Here is a 23047-nt window from a genome sequence, read left to right on the forward strand (position 1 = left end):
CTGGGCATTGTGAGGATTAGCAGACAGTGAAAGTAAAACCTGGACATATAATGGGTGTTCAACAAATGGTAGTTCTCTCTACTATCTGTCTACCCCCCACTCTCTTGCAAAACTGCATTTATCTTGTTCCTACCCTGGATAATCCTGTTTTGTTAGACTTTTCAGTTCCTCTTTCCACTTTCTGTATTTCTAATGTTTCCTGCTTCGTTGTGCCTGCCCACAAGAAGCCTTCTTCCAAACCTTTCTAAATTTGCTACTTCCAGTCCTAGGTCATCACATCACCAGATGTAGTGGAATGCCATTTAGAGTAGAGTTAAAAGCACCGAGTCAGCGTCTGAGCATATTAGTCCATGAATAAAGTGAACAGATGGAGTTGGCACAGTGTGTTGTGGTCAGGTGCACAGGCCCTGACTCCCACTCCTCCCCTGGGAGCCCTTGGGCCGGGCACTGGACATCTCTGAGCTTCAGCCTCTCATTAATAAAGCGAGCATAATAACAATATCTACTTAACAAGGTCATCGTGAGGGTAAATGAGATCATTCATGGAAAGAGCCCAGGCATATAATAAATACTAAGTAAAAGTTAACTATTTTAATCTTTTTCTTTTTTTAGCTCAGAGACTTTTAAAAATTTCTTGTGTGTGTGTGTGTGTTTTTAGCAAATGCTCTTCATATCAGTAAGATACCATCATAGGTTAATCTTACGTAATTCATTAAACTATAGTAAAACCCTTATGCATTATTGTATAATTTTCTACAGAGGACATTTTCTTACTGAAAATATGAAAATGAAGACAATTCTGTATGGTCAGGATACTCTGTCAGTAGCTGATAAACTTCTGAATACCTATCCAAAAAGATAAACTCTCTTTTTATCATGGTAATTAATTTGTGAAAATAAAGTAGATCCTTCAAATGAAGTCATTTTTTTGTGTTATCTTTATGTGAAATTTGGGGAGTGTATTCAGTATTTGAATATTTTATTTACTGTTACTGCTCTGCTACAACCTAGAAATTCAGTTCAGTGTGAATAATCTGACATCGTTTCAAAAACATAAATATGATAGTATTAGCTTAATAAAATGAATATATCCAGTACATAGGACTTAGGCAATGCCCGTTTGTTGAGCAAAGCCAGAAGTGCCTGTGTTTATAGCAAAGATGAAATGCCAAGATATAAACATGGCTTTCTGTGGTGAGTTAATGCTAGGGTTGAAATTGAGAGTTTGTGGCTTTCGTTTGGTCCACCAGACTTTGTTCCTTCCCATGTTGCTATGGAGATTGTATTAAAAGCATTGACATCAGTTTCTATCATAGTCTTTAAAGTACTTTCTTTTGTAACTGAAAACCAAATACTTGAATTCGGTAGCTTACTGCTGAAAATAAAATCAATATTTTTAATATCATAAACCCTAAAAGGTCTTGATATAATATTTTTAAGTTTTATAATATATTCAGTTTAGTTTGCATTGCTTGTCATAAAATAATACATTGTATCAGCCAATACCTAAATTAATGTGGACATCTGGCATTATTTTAAAAGAACATATTGGATATTCTTCTAAAATACCAAGTCCCATACAAGTGTTAGTTTCAACCTAAATTTAATACAGAGTGCAGTGAAAAGAAATTATAGTATTTTGCATAAACAATAGATACCCAAACCTTCAAATATCCATAACAGAGAAGAATGACTAGTATATTCATGACTTTGAATCCTTCTAGTCATAGCAAATGTTCATTCCCCAAACTTATGTTCATTTATTAAAATGGAGAAGATCAACATAGACGGTTAGTTGTTATTATAACAATGTGTCTGGCTTCTCCCCACACAATCACGATATCCACAAGTTCTGTATTTCCCATTAGGAAATCAGGTTACTCAAGGTTTTTCAGAGGTATGCATTCATTTGCTAGGAATGCCGCAACAAAATGCCACAAAACTGGGTGACTTAAATAATAGGGTATCTATTGTCTCACAGTTCTGGAGGCGAGAAGTCTGAAATCAGCATGTTGGCAGGGCCAGTTCCTTCTGAGGGCTGTTGAGGGAAGGGTCTGTTCCAGGCCTCTCTCCTTGGCTTGGAGATGGCTGTCTTCTCCCTTTGGCTTCACATCATCCTTACTCTGTGTCTGTTTCTGTGTCTACACCTTCCCCCTTTCTAAGGACACGAGTGATACTGCATTAGGGCCCAACTACTGACTCATCCTCAGTTAACTAATGACACCTGCAGTGAACCTGATCCCAAATAATGTCACCATATTACTCTGCTCAGGCTACCGTAAGGAAATACCGTACCTCAGTGGCTTAAACTACAGAAGTTTATTCCTCGCAGTTCTGAGGCTGCAAGTCTGAAATCAGGGTGCACGTGGTCAGGGTGTGGAGAGAACATGCTTTTTGGTTTGCAGATGGCCGATTTTTTGCTGCCTCGTGTGGCAGAGAGATTGTGAGCACATGCACATGAGCTCTCTGGTGTCTCTTCTTTTCATAAGGGCACTCATCCCATTATGAGGGCCCTATCCTCGTGACCTCATCTAAACCTAATTATCTCCAGAAGGCCCCAACTCCAGATATTATCACATTGGAGGTTAAGGCTTCAACATACGAATTTGGGAGGGTACAGTTTAACCCATAACAATCAGGTCTCGGGCGCCTGGGTGGCATAGTGGTTAAGCATCTGCCTTCGACTCAGGGTGTGATCCTGGCGTTATGGGATCGAGCTCCACATCAGGCTCCTCTGCTATGAGCCTGCTTCTTCCTCTCCCACTCCCCCTGCTTATGTTCCCTCTCTCGCTGGCTGTCTCTATCTCTATTGAATGAATGAATGAATGAATGAATGAATAAATAAATAAATAAATAATAGAATCTGGAAAAAAAAACAATCTGGTCCCAAAATGCATGCCTTCTCACATGCAAAATAAATTCATCCCATCCCAACACCCCCAAAATCCTAACCCATTCCAACATCAACTCATAAGTTCAAAAATTTCATCTTAAATATCTAAATCAGGGATGGGTGAAACTTGGGTATAATTCATCCCGGAACAGGACTCCTCTCCAGTAATGAACAAGTTATCTGCTCCAATATGTAATGTTTGAACAGGCATAGGATAGACATTCCCATTGCAAAAGGGAGAACATTGGAAGGGAAAAAGGGGTAATGAGTTCCAAACAAGTCCAAAACCTGGAAGGGCAAAATCCATTAGATTTTAATGCTCGAGAATCACATTCTTTGGCTAGATGCTCTGTCCTTTGGGTCCACCACGGTGGTGCCCCCCCTCAGCCTTGGGTGGAGCCCTGCCCTCTAAAACCAAGAAAGTTGCCCCATCCCCGGGATCATTCTTCCCTTTTCCTGACAGCTGTCTTGCCCCTTTCCTTCTGGGAGAATTCCAGAAGCCTGATAGCCTTTCTTCATTCTGTCCCATCTCTGTACCCTTCAGTCCAAGCTGACAGCATTTCCACTGAAATGGTTGATCGTATAAACAGTTGTCCTTTGGTGTTCTCTCCAGAGCAAGCTTTCTCATTATGTACAATATGGGTAGGCTGAGAATTTTCCAAATCTTCAAATTCTGTTTCCTTTTTCTTAATAGTTCCCTCAACTTAGCTCCCCCCTCTACCATTTTATTGTAAGCAAGGAGAAACCAGGCCATGCCTTCAACCCTTTGCTTAGAAATCTCCTCAGCTAAATATCCAGGTTCATTGCTTACAAGTTCTGTTTTCCATCCAGCAGAACACAATTCAGTCAAGTCCTGTGTGCTTTTTATAACCAGGGTCACCTTTCTTCCAGCTTCTAATAACACATTCCCTCTTTTTGTCCAAAACCTCAGCAAACACACCTTCAACATAGCCTTCTGGTGACGACAATGTATGTATTCTCTAAAACAGTAGAAGCTCTGTCTACAGCTCCCCTCTTTCCTTTGTGAGCCTCACCAGATACTCTCTAATGTCTGCGTTTCTACCAACAGTTTCTTCAAGGCAGTATAGGCTTTGTCTACCATGCAGCTGAGAACTCTTCCACCCCTTCCCATTACCCAATTTCAAAGCCACTTCTAGATTTTTAAATATTTGTTACAGCAGCTTCTCACTTCCCAGTAGCTGTATCTGTGTTAGTTAAGGGTTGTCCAGAAAAGCAGAACCCATATCTATATCTGTATATAGAGAGATTGATTGATTTTAAGGAATTGACTCACACAGTTGTGGGGGCTGGCAAATCCAAAACCATAGGGCAGACTGGCAGGCTGGAAATTCAGGAGTTGATGTTGTGGTCTTGAGTCCGAATTCTGCAGAGCATAGGCTTGACCCCCAAGCAGGTCATTGTCTTAAAGAAAAGTCTTTCTGCCTCTTTGTTTTGTCCTTAAGGTCTTCAACTGATTGGATGAGGCCCACCCACATCATGGAGCGTAATCTGCTTTATTCTAAGTCTACTGATTTAAATGTTAATCGCATCTAAAAAAGACTTTCACAGCAGCATCTAGATTGGTATTTGACCAAACAGCTGAGCACCACAGCCCAGCCAAGTTGACAACTAAAATTAATCATCATAGACATTCAAAAGGTTTCGTTTAAATCACCAGAATGTTTTTGGAACAGAGCCTACAAATGGCCCAGAATCCCAGTGGTTCTTCCCATATCAATGGGGGAAGGTTTGGCTGTAACAGATACTACAGCGTACACTCCGGTATTGGTCTGGTGACATCTCTGCTTTTGTGCAGTGAGGCCGTAGGCTGGAATGGAAAGAACTTCCTGGCCTTAGGGGTCAGGAGATCCAGCTCAGAAGCTGAGCTGTATTACTTCTCCAAGTACTATAAGATAGGTCTGTTATTAGATGGAATCATAAAAAAATGTTTTTTAATTAAAAAATTTAAAAACAAGATTGAATCATAGCAGTCATGTGCCTTGGCATTTACATATGGTTCAACCTAATCTCCATTTTATAGGGGGTGGGGGGAGGTGGGACTGAGGCACAGGAATATCAGAACCTGGGCCAAGGTCTCCTAGCAGAGCTGGAATTTGAACCCTAGCAGACTTGCTTCAAGTCTGTGTTTCAGACGCTATGCTGCAGTTAGCTACTAATTGAATCACCATATAGCATGAATGAAGATACGCTCTAATATTCTGAGCAAGATACTTTTGAAATATGTGTGTGTGTGCACTAAAAGCTCCAGCAGGGTAGTCAGGGGGGACTTTAATTTTCAATTCTATATACTATAGAATCATTTGAATATTGTCAGTGGGGATGTATTTTTACAAATACACCAAACCAACAATTTGAAAAATATATCTAGAGGGATTTAAAAAAAAAAATCTTTTGCTTAAAACTTTATACAGGTTTAAAAAGAAAAGATTCTTTAGCAACAGTTTTTCAGTTTAGTTAAAAATGTTTTTAGGGGTGCCTGGGTGGCATAGTTGGTTAACCATCTGACTCTTGATTTTGGCTCGAGTCATGATCTTGGGGTTGTGAGATCAAGCCCCACATCAGGCTCCCATGGGGTGTGAAGGCTGCTTAAAATTCTCTCTCTCCCTGCATCCCCCCTCCCTCCCTCTCTAAAAGAAAAAAAAGAAAGGAAAAAAGCAAAGAGGAAAAAAAAAAGTTTTTAAACAGGTTGCATAGCATAATCCAGTGTTTGTCAAATATGGGTATGAATATATATACACTATATATAGTAAGTGCTTTCAATAGAACAGTGATTTCTTTTGAGTAGAACTGAATTTTTACAACAAACTGGTGTTGCTTTAGAAATTAAAAATATGTTTAATTATTAAAACATTAGTAAGACCAGTGGTTTCTTTTTTATTTTTATTTTGGGGGGAGAGGGAGACAAAGTATATCTGTTTAATTCATACATTATCATTAAAGCAAAATTAGAAAATACAATTCTGCAAAAGGAAACTACTTCAAATGGAAGTACTACCACTAGAAATGACCACTGGTAATATTTTAGGAGGTAGAATCTCTCTAAATTCACTTCTTAACTAAGGTCCCGTTGAATCAGATCATTGGTACTCTGTATACTTGGGTTTTTAAACTGTGGCAAGAACATTTAAACATGAGATCTACCCTCCTAACAAATTTTCAAGTGCACAGTACAGTATTATTTAACTATAGGCACTACATTCCACAGCAGCATTCTAGAACTAGCTCAGTTTGCATAACTGAAACTCAGCAACTCCCATTTCTTCCTCCCCCCAGCCCTTGGCAACCACCATTCTACTCTCTGCTTGGATGAGTCTTAGTTTTTTAGATACCTCATATAAGTGAAATGCTGTCCTTCCTGTGACTGGCTTATTTCACTCAGCATAATGTCCTGCAGGTCTGTCCATGTTGTTGCCTATGCCAGGACATCCTTTTTTTTAAAAAGTCTAAATAATATTCCATTGTATATTTAGACCACCTTGTCTTCATCCACTCACCCATCAGTGGAGAATGAAGTTGTTTTTATCTCTTGGATATTTTAGTGAATAATGCCTTAATGAACATGGGCGTGCAGGTATTTCTTTGAGACTCTGATTTCAATTCTTTTGGTTATGTACCCAGAAGGAGGATTTCTGGATCATATGATAGTTCTATTTTAATTTTTTGAGGAACTGCCATACAATTTTCCATAGCAGCTGCACCATTTTACACTCCCACCAAGAGTAGTCAATGATTCCAATTTCTCTACATCTTTTCCAACACTTGGTATTTTTTGTTTGGTTGGTTTTTTGGTTGTTTTTGTTTTGTTTTGTTTTGTTTTTATAATATCCATCCTAACAGGTATGAGGTGAGATCTCATTGTGGTTTTGATTTGTATTTCCCTGATGATTAGTGATGTTGAGCACCTTTTCACATACCTGTTAGCCATCTCTATGTCTTTGGAGAAATGTCTGTGTAAGTCCTTTGCCCATTTTTAAATCAGATTGTTTTTTGCTCTTGAGTTATAGAACTTCCTTCTATTTTAGATATTAACCCATTATCAAATAACGAGTTCTCAGATATTTTCCCTATTCACTAAGTTGCTTTTTCCTTGTATTGATTGTGTCATTTGCTGAGCAGAAGCTTTTTAGTTTGATGTAGTCCCACTGACCTATTTTTTAGTTTTGTTGCTGTTCTTTTGGTGTCATATCCAAGAAATCATTGCCAAGTCCAACGTCAAGAAGATTTCCCCTTGTTTATACCATGTTTCTTGTAGGAGTTTTATAGTTTCAGGTCTTGCGTATGTCTTCGATCCATTTTGAGTTGATCTTTTTATGCATGTGTGTATAGGTGTAGGATAAAGGTGCAGTTTCATTCTTTTGCCTGTGGATGTCCAGTTTCCCAGCACCATTTGTTGGGGAGACGTGCTTTTCCCATTGTGTGTTCTTGGCTTCCTTTGACAGTGGAAATCCGTTGACAGTGTATGTGTGGGTTTATTTCTAGGCTCTCTGTCCTGTTCCATGTGTCTGTGTGTCTGTCTTTATGCCAGTTCCATACTGTTTTGATTACTAAAGTCTTGTAAAATACTCTGAAGTCAGGAAGTGAGATGCCTCCAGTCTTGTTCTTTCTCAAGATTTGTTTGGCTATTTGGTTCCATGGGAATTTTATAATTTTTTCTCTATTCCTGTTTAAAAATTGCCATTGGAGTTACTTCCAAAGAGCTCAGAATAACTTACCCACTCATTTATTAATTTGTCCAGTTAGTCGGCAGATACGCATTGAGCCTCCCCGGCAAGCAGGTAGGTAGGTCTTCATGGCTTCAGTCTGCTGCTTTCAAGCTCAGAGTTAGAGTTTGGTATTCTTCAGGAATTCTCCTTGGTCTTTTAGGCCAGAGTGATGATATGAGAAAGCCAGATGCCTGGGTGACTGTTGTGCCTCCGGTAGAAGCCTGTTTGTGAGAGGCATTAAGAACTCTGTTTTACAGCTTCCCTCCATCTTTCAGAACAACTTAGCACTCCCTTCTCCCACTTACTGTAGATGATCTGTAAATAATCTCTTTGAATTCTTATATGGTCAGATCACTTATGAGATGCTTCTCATTTCCTTACCCTTGCTTTTTATGGCTATTACTTTCTTCTGTGAAACAATTAATATCAGTAATACTGACATTATTTGCTTGTTGTGTTTGGGATTTTTGTGTTTCTTTCAGAAGAAAGTCTATTCATTGGCACCCTCTTAAGGTGACTTATGAAACTTTGCACAGGCAAAATATTCTTCAACAAATGAAGTAAATTGTTCTTAACTGTTTTTTTCCTCCTTGTATCACTCAACAGTTATGTATTGACCATGTGCTATGTGCCAAACTTGGTACCAGGTACTGGGGATTCACCTATGACCAAACCAGCTGATACTTCTTTCCCTGTCCATATTGCACCCCTAATGTTCTAGGCCATGGACCCATCAAGTACAGAAGCTAATACGTAAGCCTGTAGTTCTGCACGCGGGATCTTCCCATGAGAGACAGTCACTGTTAATATAAATGTAACAAGCAGTTACATATATGTAACAAGTTACAAACATAACAAGCACTGTTAACATAAATGTAACACATATAAATATGTCATGAGATGATTCTCCCTTAATATGTGCACAGGCTTGGGATGTCATCTGATAAATTCTGTCTAATAAATATTATTTTTCTTCTGGCTTGAATTTCTGTATGAGTCAAGACTATGCTTTTTGTTTCTAATCAGGAAACACGTTTGCAAAGAAAATACCATATTTCTTATGATATTTTGGGCTCCAGTATGTGCCAACCACATTGTGATTTTTTTTTTAAGAATAGCGGTATTTCTGTACTTTAAAACTAAGCTGAAATGCTCTTTTTCCTGCCTCGCCTATAAATAAGTTCAGAGATTCTAAAGCAACAAATGTCATGTCTGATGTTCTTTGTAGAATTTACTAGCATCTTTTTCCTAACTGTAGAGTTTATTGCTTAGCTCAAAATTTCTCCCCTAAAACTATCATGTCTCTGGTGCCACAGTTCTGGAATTTTAAAGTATCAAACCAGCACAAATCCATTCCCAAGGCAGTAGACTGGGTGTTCTTGTAACAACTTAGATCATTAATGCAACAACCAGATACAATGTGTTGTTAGATGAATCTCCCAAAAGTAAGTAAGTACACAGAGTTGGGATTTTTTTATAGTACAGATATGACACCTCCAGGTTACCCACCCTACTCCCTTGAGCATCATAAGGAGTTAGTGATGTCAATGGGCATGATGCTTCAGTAAGTTAAAAACAAAAACAAAAACAAAAAAACAACCCACATCTTTATGGAGTTGGATTCTTTTTGCTTAGAACCTTTATTTTTAAAAATGCAGTGGCATGAAATGTATTGCTTCTATGAATGATTTTCACATAACAGTTATTTAAAAAAAGAGTTAATTTTGATTAACTGATCCTCAAAATTCCACTTACCATCCACTTACCAAGTGACCATTAGATCATTTTGTGTCTGAGTTTCATTTCAGTTGTGATGTATACAAATATATACATTCTGGTGTAGCAAATTATCTGAAATAGGGTTTTAACCAACTTTATTTTCTTTTAATTAAAGTAATACAAAGTATCTAATGGCTTAAAATTTATGTAGTTTCCTGAATTGAGAAAATCTCAAAAGTGATGCTTGCCTTTTCATTTTATGAGTGTAATTTGCAAAGCAGGTTTTAATTTTGATCAAGTCAAATTTATCCATTTTAATTTTATATTTAGTGCTTTTTGTGTCCTAAGTNTATATACATTCTGGTGTAGCAAATTATCTGAAATAGGGTTTTAACCAACTTTATTTTCTTTTAATTAAAGTATAATACAAAGTATCTAATGGCTTAAAATTTATGTAGTTTCCTGAATTGAAAAAATCTCAAAAGTGACGCTTGCCTTTTCATTTTATGAGTGTAATTTGCAAAGCAGGTTTTAATTTTGATCAAGTCAAATTTATCCATTTTAATTTTATATTTAGTGCTTTTTGTGTCCTAAGTAATCCTTACCTACCTCAAGGTCATAAGGATGCTCCCTATTCTGTTTCAGTGGTCTGTGTCTATCTCTTAGTCAGCCAAACTGTGTTGATTCTATAGTTATGTATTAGGCCTTAACATCGGAAAAAGTGATTTTTTTACTTTATTCTTCTCTTTCCAGATTGTATTAACTATTCTAGAGCCTCTGCATTTCCATATAAATTTTAGAATAAGCTCATCTTTGTCTCAATAAAAGACCCTTGTGCTGAATTTTGAAAAGAACTGCATTCGATCTATAGATCAACTTGGAGAGAATTAACATCTTTGCTATGTTGAGTCTGCCAGTGTGTGAATACCATGACTTCTCCATTTATTTAGGTACTCTTATTTCTTTCATCAGTATTTAATAATGTTCAGTGTTCAGATCCTTATATGTTTTGTTAAATTTATATTCAAATATTTCACTTTCTTTGTGACTACAAGTGATATTATATTTTTAAATTCCAATTTCCATCTGTTCATTATTAGCGTGTGGAAATGTGATTTATTTTTGTGTTTTGATCTAATGTGCCTGCAGCCTTGCTGAACTTGCTTAAAAGTCGGGAGTATTTTTTGTAGATCCCTTGTATTTTCTATGTAGAGGATCATATCATGCCATCTGAAAGCAGAAATAATTTTACGTCTCCCCCATTCCGTATGCCTTTTATTTCTTTTTCTTGCCTTATTGCAATGGTTAAAACTTCAAGTACAATGTTGCTTAAGGTGGTGAAAGTAGACATAACTTTAAAGTGTGATGTTGGCAGTAGGTTTTTTTTTTGTAGATTCTAATTATCAAATTGAGAAAGATTCCCCTTTATTCCTAGTTTGCTGAGACTTTTTATCATGAATGGATGTTGTATTTTGTCAATTGCTTTTTCTGAGTCCACTGATACCATACAATATTTTTTCATTCACCTGTTGATATGGTAGATGAGACTGATTTGCAAATATTAAACCAGCCTTACATACCCAGAATAACTCCCATTTGATCATGGTGTATAGTTCTTTTTCTACATTTCTGTATTAACTTAGTTGAGGATTACTTTGTTGAAGATTTTTGTATCTATGTTCATGAGAGATATGGTCTGTAGTTTTCTGGATTTGTACTCTTTGGCTTTTGAGTCAGAGTAACACTGTCCTCATAAATTGAGTTGGAAAGTGTTCCTCCTCTTCTATTTTTCTACAAGAGATTGTGTAAAAATTCCTCTTAGCTCTTCTTTAAATGTTTGATAGAATTCCCCAGTGGAAATTTATTTTTTTTTAATAACAAAGTCAGTTTCTTTAATAGTTATAAGACTATTCAGGCTTGATATTTCATCTTGGTTGAGTGTTGGTAGTTTGTAGTTTTCAAGGAATTCATCTATTCTCAGTTCACAGATTTATGACTATGAACTTGTTCATAATATGCTCATATTTTAATGGCTTTAGGATCTATACTGATATCACCTGTTTCATTTCTTATACTAAGAGAGCCTTCCCTCTATTTATCTTTTCAGTCTCGCTAAAGATGAATCAATTTTACTGATCTTCTTAATCCTAGTCAGATTTTCAGTTTCATTGATTTCTTTATTATTTCTTCCTTCTGCTTGCTTCAGGTTTACTTTGCCTTTTTGGGGGTGGGGGTAGGGCTTAGAGTAGAAGCTCAGATTATTGATTTGAGACTTTTCCGTTAAGCACTTTAAATTTTTCTCTCAGCACTGCTTTACTATGTCTTAAAATTTTTTGATATGTTGTATTTTCATTTTCATTCAGTCCATGTAAGTTTTTATATCCTTTGAGACTGCCTCTTTAATCCATGGGAAAGTAGTCATTTGACCCATGGGTCAGAGAAGGTCAAAGAACTGTGTTATTTTATTTCCACATTTGGAGATTTTCCTGTTGTCTTTCTGTTATGGATTTCTAATTTGATTCCATTATGGACAGAGAACATGCTCTATGATTTTTACTTACTTTAGACTTTCTTCATAAATTGTTTTTCATTCTCTGACTTCGTAATGGAAGCTCAGGTTATTGATTTTAGAGCTCTCTTCCTAACATATGTGTTTCATGTGCTACGAGCTTCCCTTTAATACTGCTTCTGCTGCATCCTACAATTTTTTGACCAGTTGTATTTCATTTTCATTCAATTCAAAATATTTTTCTTGGATTCTTTATTACTTTTTGAGAGAGAGAGTGAGAGCACAAGCTGGGGGAGAGGCAGAGGGAGAGAGAGAATCTCAAGCAGACTACATGGAGCTCAATACCATGACCCTGAGATCATGACCTGAGCCGAAATTAAGAGTTAGACACTTAACCAACTGAGCCACCCAGGCGCCCCTCAGTTCAAAATATTTTAATTTCTCTGGAGACCTGTTCTTTCACCCCTGTATTTTTTAGAATTTAATTATTTAATTTTCAAATATTTGGGGATTTTCCACCTGTCTATTATTGATTTCTGGTTAATTCCAGTAGTGGTCTGAGAACAAAGTTTGTATAATTTCTCTTGTTTTAAATTTGTTATGCTGTGATTTTATGTCCTAGAATGTGGTCTATTTTGCTGAATTATCATGAGCTTGAGAAGAATGTGTATTTCTTTTTTGTTGGATAGAGTATCTATAAACGTCAGGTCCAGTTTATTAATGATGTCATTAAGTTCAACTATTTTTTCTCTTATTTTTTCTGCTTTCTGGATCTATTAGTTACTGAAAGAGGGGTATTGAAATCTCCAGCTCTAATAGTGGGTTTGTCTATTTCTTCTTATGGTTCTATAATTTTGTGCCTCAAATGTTTTGATGCTCTGTCATTAGGTTCATACACATTTCCCATTGTTATGTCTTTTTGGATAATTAACACCTGTATCATGATGTCATGACCCTCCTATGTCTGATACTTTTCTTTGGCCTAAAGTCCACTTCGTCTGAAATTGATATAGCTATTCCATCTTTCTTTTGATTAGTGTTAACATGCTTTGTCTTCCCCCCCGCCTTTACTCTTAACCTGTCCACATCTGTATGTTTAAAGTGGGTTTCTTGTACACAACATGTAGTTGGGTCTTGTTTTTTCACCCACTGATATAGTTTCTGTCTTTTAATTGGTATATTTAGACAATTCAAATTTAAAGTGATTATTGATTTAGTTGGATTAATATCTACTGTGTTTTATAATTGTTTTCTATTTTTTATATTTGTTCTTCATTGCTTCCCCCCCTTTTTCTGCCTACTCTAGTTTTAATTGAGCATTTCACATGATTCCATTTTATCTCCTCTCTTAGCATACTGATTATAGTCCTTTTTAAAAAATGTATAGTGGTTTCCTTAGAGTTCGCAATATACATTTTTTCACTAAATCCCATCTTCAAATGACACTTATATTACTCAATGTGTAGTACAAGTGTCTTGTAAGAGAACATTTCACATTCCTCCCTGTCATCCTTTATGAAATTGCTATCGTTCATCTCACTATCCATCTGTGGTACTCATACTATACATTACTACCCTTATTACTTTAAGCAAGTTATATTTTAGATCAACTGAAAATTAGAAAAATAAAGTATTTTATGTTACCTTTATTTATTCCTTCTCTAGCAGGCCTCCTGCTTTTTTTTTTTTTGAGACCTGAGTTCTGACCTATATCCTTTTCCTTCTCACTGAAGAACTCCTTCCAACCTTTCTTGCAGGGCTAGTGTGCCTGGCAATGAATTTTCCACAGCTATCAGTTTGTATGAAAAAGTCTTTATATTCCTTTACTTTTGTTTTTTTTTTTTAAGATTTTATTTATTTATTCGACAGAGATAGAGACAGNACAGCCAGCGAGAGAGGGAACACAAGCAGGGGGAGTGGGAGAGGAAGAAGCAGGCTCATAGCGGAGGAGCCTGATGTGGGGCTCGATCCCATAACGCCGGGATCATGTCCTGAGCCGAAGGCAGACACTTAACCGCTGTGCCACTCAGGCNGATGTGGGGCTCGATCCCATAACGCCGGGATCACGTCCTGAGCCGAAGGCAGACGCTTAACCGCTGTGCCACTCAGGTGCCCCTATATTCCTTTACTTTTGAAGGATAATTTACTGGGTATAGAATTCTAAGGTAGTGATTTTTTTTTTTTTTGAGCNTTTTTTTTTTTTTGAGCACACTAATTATTTTACTCCACTCTTTCCTTGCTTTCCTGGTTTCTAATAAGTCCACTGTAGTTCATATACTTGTTCTATAGGTAAGGGTTGTTTTTCTTTTTTCCCTCTGCTTTTTTGAAAATGTCCTTTTTCCTTTTTCTGGTTTGAATATGATATGCCTATGTGTCACTTGGGGTTGTTTTGTTTTGTTTTTGATATTTATCCTGCTCGGTGCTGTTATGCTACTGGATCTGTTACTAATTTTGTAAAGTTCTTCACCATTACTACCTCAAATTTCTGTTCCTTTCTCTCCTTTTTCTCCTTCTGGTATTCTAATTATGCATATGTTGCTCCTTTAGAAATTGTCCCCCAGATATTGGATTTTCTGTTCTACTTTTCAAAATTCCCTGTCTAGTAAATCCCAATATCTGTGTCATATCTGGCTCTGGTTCTGAAGTTTTCTTTGTCTCTTCAACATGTGCTTTTTCTTGCCTTATGTCGTGTCTGTAATTTTTTGTTGAAAGTCAGATATGTGTTATTGGGTAAAAAGGAACTGAGGTAAGTAGTCGTTTAGTGTGAAATTTTATGTTAATCAGGCTAGGAGTTGGGCTGTGTCTCATATTTGCTGAAGGTGTAGTTGCCAGAGGCTTCAAATGCAGATTCTTTTCGTGTCCTTGTTTAAGTCTCCTCACTTGACTTTGGGCTTCCCTGGGTACTACTCCTCAGAGAGTCAGCATCTTGTAGTTGTTCTATCTGTAATCCACTGTTCTTATGCTGGGAACCCATTACTCTGGTGCTAAGATGTGAGGTAAGGAAGCATTCTGAAATTTTATGATTACATCTCAATATTTTAGTGTGCCTGTATATCTGGGCTGGACTTTGACAAGTCTCTGTCATGTCTCATAGCTTGCCTCCCCCCACTAGGTTATATGGGTAGGCTAGAGGGGGGCTGGAGTGGGAACAGTGCCCTTCTCCAGCTGAGATAAGGCTCTGATAAGCTCTTTTCCTCTGGAGAGCAGTCGTTTGTTCTGGACAGAGCTCTGGGCGTGTTACACAATAACTGCTTCTTTCCTCCTCCTCACTGAGCTGCAAGGGGATTTTTTTTTTTTAATTTTTTACCATGACAGCCCATGACAGGTAAGAAAGACCCAAGACTGTGTGGGACAATGCTAAGATTGCAGCCCCAGGACTATGTGATTCTCAGGCTAGCCCACACTCAGCAGTGTGTTCTGTCCAGGTGAGCAAATCTCAGCTACGACTCTCTAGATTTACCCGTCTCTCCAGACTTTGAGGTTGTTCTTTGCCCTACACCCTCAGTTCCCTGGTGGCTGGAAGAAAAGTTGTTGATTTTCAGTTTGTTCAGCTTGTTCTCATATGAGCAGGAATGATGACTGCTCTGCTCTTTATCAAGGATGAAACCACATGTGTCCTCTGTATAATTTCAGTTCTTTCCAATTTGTTGAAGTATGTTTTATAGCCAGGGATACAGTCTACCCTGGTGAATGTCCCAGGTACTTTTGGGGGGGGGAGTGTTTTCTGCTGTTGTTGGGCAGAGTGTTCTATATACATCAGTTAGATTCTTTGGTTTAATTGAGTTATTTGGTTTTTCTGTACTTCTGCTGATTTTCTCTCTACTAGTTCTGCCAGTTGCTGAGAGTGGGATGTTGAAGTATCCACTCTAATTGTGCATTTGTCTATTTCTCCTTTCAGTGCTGTTATTTTTAAAACAGCTTTAATGACATGATTCACATATCATACAGTTCACCTGTTTAAAGTATACAGCTCAGCAGTTTTTACTATATCCATGGGTATGTGCAGCCAGCACCACAGTCCATTTTAAAATATTTTTCTCACCCTATGAGAAACCTTGTACCCTTGAGCTGTCACTCTCTATTCCCCCATACCCAGTATGAAGCAACTACTTTGCCTCTAGAGATGTCTCTGTCCTGGTCCTTTGGCTAGGGGGAACAAGTTTTTCTTGGAGATTTTTTTTTTTTTTAACCTATGCCTGTTGGTGGTTCTGGGTTTCTGCAAGCATCGCATCTCACTATAGGGGAGGCAGTAAGAAAACGTAGGGAACTCACCACTGCTGTGTTGCCCCTCAAGTCCCAAGGTCCCTAAGTTGTCCGCCTTTTTTCTATTCTTCAGAGCCTTCCTATACTTGTTTGTTGTGTTATAGCCAGTTTATTTTGTTTTAAATGTAAGACAAAGGACCTGAAAGGACTGGACTAGTCCATCGTAGCAGAACCAAAAGTCCCCACCCAAATACATTTTGCCCCGAAAATCCAAAAGGACCCACAGGGTGCATCTGTTTCTTCATAGCGCAGCTCCAGATGTAACTCTTCTGAAACTTTACCGATGCAGCAGACACCTGACCTTCTGGAGGATTTGGAGGATTTCCCTCTCCCCTCTAGTAGGCACGTGTCATATTAAGGATCTGGTGTGTGTGCTACTTCCCCTCAATACATACTTTTGTGTCTTGGTGAAGGAAGTGCCTCCCTGGTTCTCCCAAAGGTTTCCAGGAGGCGGCTGAGCAAGTTGCACAGCAGTGGAGCCACTTCAAAGTTCCCATTTCTCTAAACCTTTGATCTCTTCCCTCTGGGGTGTGCAGCGGGAGTTCCAGCATCGCTGTCTCCTTGCCTGTAGGCCTTTACTGACTCAGGACTTCTAGTAACCATTACAGGTGCTCAGGCTACCATGTTAAATCCTGAGGCATATGTGAACACTCTCGTTGGCCTGATCCAGCCTGGCTAATTTACTTAGAATCCATCTGCATGCTTGCTTTCCAGGATCCTGATCATAAAATTTGGCAAGATCCTGCAACTTCTTCGTGTATGTTCTCTCCCCCAGTAGCTGGCCTTGCAATTAATTCTCTGGATCATGCTGGGATTTTACACCTTTTGTGGCCCTAGAGACAGTGACTGTTGCTGGTGGTGGGTTCTGAAGAGAATAGGCATTTCCTTTTTAGGTGACCATCCCAGATGAAGTCAGTGAAATATTGTTATGCAGGAAAATGGTTATTGTGTCAGAAGGTAAGAAAGGCTGTTTCTGATGTGAAGAAATGTTTAGAGATATTACAAGTTCAAGGTTCTTAGCCTTGTGTCTGTACAGAGGTTTCAATCTCAAGTCTCAAGGTCCTACCTTCCCAGCCAGCACCTTTACCTTAGTGTAAGAGACTCCACATGAATGTACCCTTACCTGGCAGGCATGGGCTCTGCACCCTGTATGTTCAGGCTTCAGACATGTCCCTCCTATAGCTCACAGAATAAGAATTCCTTTAGAGCCACCACAGAAATGTTTCATCTCTACCTATGAACTGAGTTGAGAGTTCAAGGCACTGTGCGTAATTGGGGATAGAGATGGAGATGGGGGCAAGGAACGATCATCTCTTTAGCCCTCAGAAGAAGCCATCTCATGCACAGTCTCTGAATTCACTGTGATGCCATAGCAATCAAGTGCCACAGCCCCTTGACCTCCCAGCACCTTACCCTCCCTTGGCAGTCAGCTTAAGTGATACTTTGAGTGGTCCTGAAGCCACACCACACTGCATGTTAGCAGCATTGCATTTTTCCCTAGTAAGAAGGCCATTCATGCACTGACCAACCTGGTTCCAGAACTCCATCTTGATGGACTGTTTTCTTAGGCCCCTTCTTGTAACATTTACTAAATCAGTTGGGAAACGGGCTGGAAAACACACATGAGCTGGGATTTTGAAGAGAAAAGAATAGAGAGGGACTATTTGCAGGAGTTGAGGCAGGATTCAGAGCACCCACAAGGATGATAAAGTCCCTGGAAACTTACAACAGTAGGAAGATTTACCAGCCTCATCTGTAGGCCTGAAGGACAAGGGGATCTGGAGGCTGCTGAGAATTAGAGCCAACAGAAGGGCTGCCCAGTAGGAGCTCTAGTCAGAGAGGTAGAGATGGAGTACAAATACTCAATCTTTCCACAAAAGCAAGGAGAAAACCGGCAAAAATGGTCACTATCAAATTTTCCAGAACTCTGGAAATTAACAAAAGACTTACAGCAACCTGGTGTGCATTTACTCAAGACAAGTGGCTGAATCTCAGAACAGAGACCTTTGTGATGTAAGAAGGTTTCATAGCCCCATCTTGTAGTCTTAGCCTTGAAAATCAAGAATCTGCAATCACAGGTAAAAACCAGCATTCTGGCAGCAACTGAAAAGGGGTGGAAAGGAGCTAGGGCTTCTCCAAAGATCCTTTGCCAGAGCACTGTCATTGTCCTGCTTGGTGGTTCACTGACAGCCTATCTCTATTTGACGTCATTCAGAGCTCACCAGTGCAAAAAGCATCTTCTCTGAGGGTGTTTGTCAAAAATTGTCAAACCAATTAGAGGCAACTGTTTAACCTCACAGCTGCCTGAGGCGGTGAAGAACTGTTGGGGCCAACAGTAGACTGACCGTAAAGGGGAACTGGGGGAATAAAGTTACTATAGGGGCTTTAAGAAGCACTAACGTGTCCCTGGGAATCTGTGTGGCCACATGCATGCGTAGGGATGATGTGAACGTTCTCGGGAAAGACCCGAGAAGGCCCTGAGCTCTGGCTGACTACGAGGCCTTTGCAAGCAGGAAGCAAAAGCTGAGGCAGAGTTGGCGCTACCTGGCTGAGTGTTGAAGTGTTGCTGGAGCCCTAAGAGAAGGGCCACCAAAGGGAACTTTATCTTGCCATCAGCCAAACCTAGCCGGAAGCCAGTTGGTAAGGGAATCCCGAATTGATCCAGAAATGTTAAGACAAAGGATCCACAGAGATAGGTCTAGCTCTTGCCTTGAAGGCATTTATCCATCAAGATGAAAATGGTAGCGAAGGTTCTTTAGGAAGACAGAGCCCAGGAAAAAGTAAATCATAACCCACAGAGAAACAAAATGACCAGTGGTTGCCACCAGTGACTTGGTGGGGAGCGGGCTAAGGAGGGGGTTTGGCAATTGGCTGCAAATGAAGACAAGAAACTTTTGGGAATAAAAAATACTTCTTATCTTGAGTATGGTGTTAAATAAGTGTATATTTTTCAAATCTCATTCAACTGTGTACTTTCGGCAGGTGAATTTTCTTGTGTGTGTGTATGTTAATATGCCTCAATTAACTGGACTTTAAAAAGAGGAAGAAAAGAAAATATTCAGCTTTTCTCTCTTCCTGCCCTTGGTCCTCCTGCTATGCCTCCGCCGACCTAACCCAGTCAAAATCCAGCCGTCAGGCAGCTTTGAGGATAGGGTCTGTAGATGTTGACCTTCTTGGGCAACAGAGAAAGGCAAAGACTGGATTAAGGGGTGGGGGAAGCAGAAGACAGTCAGCACAGGAGGGCCTGTGGAAACAACGGTAAGCTAGTTTCTCCCCACCAGACGACAGCACTTCTGGTGGGAAAACCAGGCCTCTGGGAGCTGGGGCTGTCCAGAGTGGGTCAGAGGGCTCATGACTCAGTCTGGAAAGGTGCCAAATGGGAGTTTGGGATGGGATTCCTCCGCTAGGTGGGAAGAAGGCCCTCCAATTCTCTTACTGAGATTCCGAAATGACCTCTACAAACAATCCTGTGTGAATACAAGTGTAACATAAAGTCCTTAAAATCATGGGGTTTTTCCTCAAGTTCTTCAATAATATTAAGTGTTCTAGCTAAACTGGTGACGTTTTCTGTGACATGATATTTAATAATGTATTTCAAATTCTGTTCTTGCACTGTTGGGTCTAATAAGCAGAATTCAGACCATAACCTGGAAAAAACTTTTTTCCCTCAGCTGCTAACTTGGGGAATATTATGTCATTTGAAAACCACTAATACAACAAGTACACGCACACCTCGCCTGATTCCAGTGCTCAGTTTTAAAAGGAAATGTACATTTCTGTGGTGTGCTTTTTTGGCCGTGCCTAATCCTTTACTTTAACAAAGAAAAAGACTGCCTCTGATGGAAAGAATCCTGAGACTTGAATCTTGAACTGACAGTGTTCTCTCCGTTTCTTCCCCTTCCAGGAGGACAGCAGTTAGTTTTGTGGCTTACTGCTGCTCCACCCAGTGTCTGCAGACCTTTGACCTACTGAGTTGATAAACACCCGAGAGCCTCAGGAGTGTTGCCAACTTGACCCTGGACTTGCCTGCATATCGCACAGTGTTTGTGTGGCAGAAGGACGGGACAGTCCAGCCTGGCGCAACAGGCCCTCCCATCCTGTCCTGTTGAAGGCAGGGGGTACTGCAGAACTCTCTGGAAATGTCATGATTGAGCTTCAGAGCTGAACCGCCTTCACCCTTCCCCCCAAGTTGGAATATATCCTCCCCCACATGAAGGACCCTTTGTCTTCTGTGTTTTTCTTTTCATGTGAGCGTGTCTCATACGCAAACTATTTAGTGTGGTGTGCCTCCCCAAATCTTGAAAGCCAAGTTTCCGTTGCCTGAAGAACTCTAATTTGATAACAGCCCAATTGACTTCTGAACACATGTACCTTCAAGATACTTTTATTCTTTTCCTCTCCTTTTTTTTACCCAGGGAATCATTTCCCCCAGAGATTGTCCTCCAAGTTTTTGCCGAAGTTCAGCAAACTCTATGGCTTCCATAATATTGGATAACAGGCGGGAGGAGGGGCTGGGGGGTGGGGGGAGAGGGATGGGCATGAGTTGGCAGCAAAGTTAGACTCCGGTGGAGGCCCTGCTAGGGTCCTAGCATACACCCTCCGGAACGTTACAACCCTGTTTATAAGTTTTGCAACACATCAAGAGAACTTTGTGGGAGTTTTTAAATATGAAAATGCAGATGATAAATGAAATACACTCTTATCTTGAAAGGCTATCTTGAGAAAAATGATTTTTTTTTTAAATGTGAGATGAGTTTGAAGAATATTTGAGGCTTTAAAAGATCTGATTTTCTTTCTGGATTTAAACATTTTCTGGCTAATGAGAAAGGGAGAGATAAAACACATGAAAATATGTCCTCCGGTGCTTTTGGCTAGATGGGCTTATGATTAAATTTGTATTAACTTTGAAATATTTTTGTTACATGTGAAAAACAGACTCCAGCTACTTCTGCTCCCAGTTTTTAGCCAGGTGATAATAAGTACAGCCTGTGCACATATATTTAAATACGAGGTGCATTAGATTATCTTCATTTTGACCCTAGATTTCTTATGTACTTAACACACTATTGTCCAGATACCACTGAGAAAATACAGAAAAATTGCAGGTTCAAATTCAGCCTTGGACTTTTGGGGAAAGAAACAGAAAAGACCATAAATGGAAAGTCTATGAGATTACACTCTGACAGAAGAAATGCTCTTAATGGAAGAGCCACATATTTGCTCTTCCTTTGAAAGGAGAGCATTTTAATGTGGCTTTGCTGCCAGATGTTCATCTGGTTGCTGCGAAGCGATTCTTTTTTAATTTTAATTATACAGAGTTTTCTCTAGCGCAGAACTAAAAGGGGAACCAAGAAGATTTACTTGGTAGGAAAATTATTTCCAAAAAATTTCAGACTTGTCAAAAACTTGGTCTCTGGAATTTTATTAGCTGCCCTAAATCTGTAATGCTGAGCTCTCACGGTGCTAAAAATCCTACGCGGTTCCTGACGAATGTGTGATCTTTTCAGTCACACCACCTGCTGCCCGGAAAGCAGACTCTCTCCCCGTAGAATGGTGAAGACAGAACGGTACCGTGTGTTCCAACTGCATTTCCACTGTTCTTCCTTCCTCTTGTCCCTTTCATAACTTGGCCTGGTCAGCCCTCACATTTCAAAGGCTTTTAGTATAATAGGAACTGAAGATCTATATCAAAATATAACACTTCTTTCATCCTTTGGAATAATTGAAGTTTTAGCGTAACCTCTACATGTATATAAGTTGGCAGCGGAAAAATGCGGCATGAAACTTCACAAATGTGATTCGGGCCTAAGTGGCTGCTGCCTCTCATTTAAGTGACGGTAAATACACCGCAACGTCTTTCTATTTCACCCTTTACAAGCCCAGGTCTTACAACGGAGCAGTGAAAGGTGCTAACCTGTTCAGGATGCTTGATGAGAGAAGGATATGTAATAATTCTGTCTTAACTGTTTGAAATTTTACAAAGATGCTCAGACCGTCCGAGCATCCTCTCTCTACCCATTATGAACAACATGCATCCACCAACCTTTTCGGGCAGTCTCAATCTTAATCCTCGGTGCAGGACCCAGCCTAATTGATGAGAAGTGGAATTTGTAATCTGGCTTCCCTGGTGCTGTTGATTATGAAAAATTTTGTACTGCAGTCACTGATGTCATTCTTAACCCTCGGATACTCTAAAGGAATGCTGTAGACTGGAGAAAACTGGCCCCTGTGCTATGTCTTTGAATTGAGTCTGCAGCTTTGCAGAAAACTCTAAAGTTAGTATATATGTGTTTTCTTAAGTAACAGGTATACTAGGTAGAGAAATATTTTATGCAGTTATAGTAATGCAAAAAAAAAAAGTGACTTACTTGGAAAATATAGTCTGGGTAAGTTTACCTGAGTAATCTGAGGTGTGGCTCCACGCGGGACTCAAACTCATGACCAAGACCAAGATCCGAGCTGAGATCAAGAGTCAGATGCTTAACCGACTAAGCCACCCAGGTGCCCCTTCACAGTAAATTTTTAAATCTAGGCTCCCTGATGGGTGTAGGCAAACCCTTATGACACAGTGCAAACGGGGTCCATTTTAAGTAGATTACCTTATCAGTGTTCTTCAATATGCCTAAGTGTTATCATACCAAAATCCTTGATTACATAACAATGTTAGATGAAATGCTGCATCTTCAGTGAATACAATACATGTTTTTAGCACACTTTAAAACTCTTCAAAATGATCAATACACAAAAGAGCCCTGGCTGGTGGGGGATCCACTCTGGTTAATAGAGAAGAGTGATGACCTCCTTTATTATCCGGCTCTCCTCTTCCAGAAAAGCGAGGTATGCATTAAATGTCTCGGTCAACGTACTTACCACTCACTAAAACCTTTCACATCTGGCTTGTCTAATTTAATGTGCATCTCACTTCTCTTCCACATTTAG

General features: G+C 39.4%; 1 protein-coding gene across 3 annotated transcripts in view; it reads left to right on the forward strand.

Annotated features, from left to right (window-relative positions):
* LRRC28 (leucine rich repeat containing 28) overlaps positions 1 to 20327 on the forward strand; it is a 160541-nt gene extending 140214 nt beyond the window's left edge. For all 3 annotated transcript variants that reach the window (XM_034667928.1, XM_034667931.1, XM_034667929.1), the window contains one exon: positions 20013 to 20327. In XM_034667928.1, coding sequence (XP_034523819.1) covers positions 20013 to 20085 — 73 coding nt within the window. In that variant the 3' untranslated portion in view covers positions 20086 to 20327. The remainder of the gene's footprint in view (positions 1 to 20012) is intronic.
* Positions 20328 to 23047: the final 2720 nt, after the last annotated feature.

This window comes from Ailuropoda melanoleuca, chromosome 9 (genome assembly GCF_002007445.2).
Source record: "Ailuropoda melanoleuca isolate Jingjing chromosome 9, ASM200744v2, whole genome shotgun sequence".
Taxonomy (NCBI): Eukaryota; Metazoa; Chordata; class Mammalia; order Carnivora; family Ursidae; genus Ailuropoda; species Ailuropoda melanoleuca.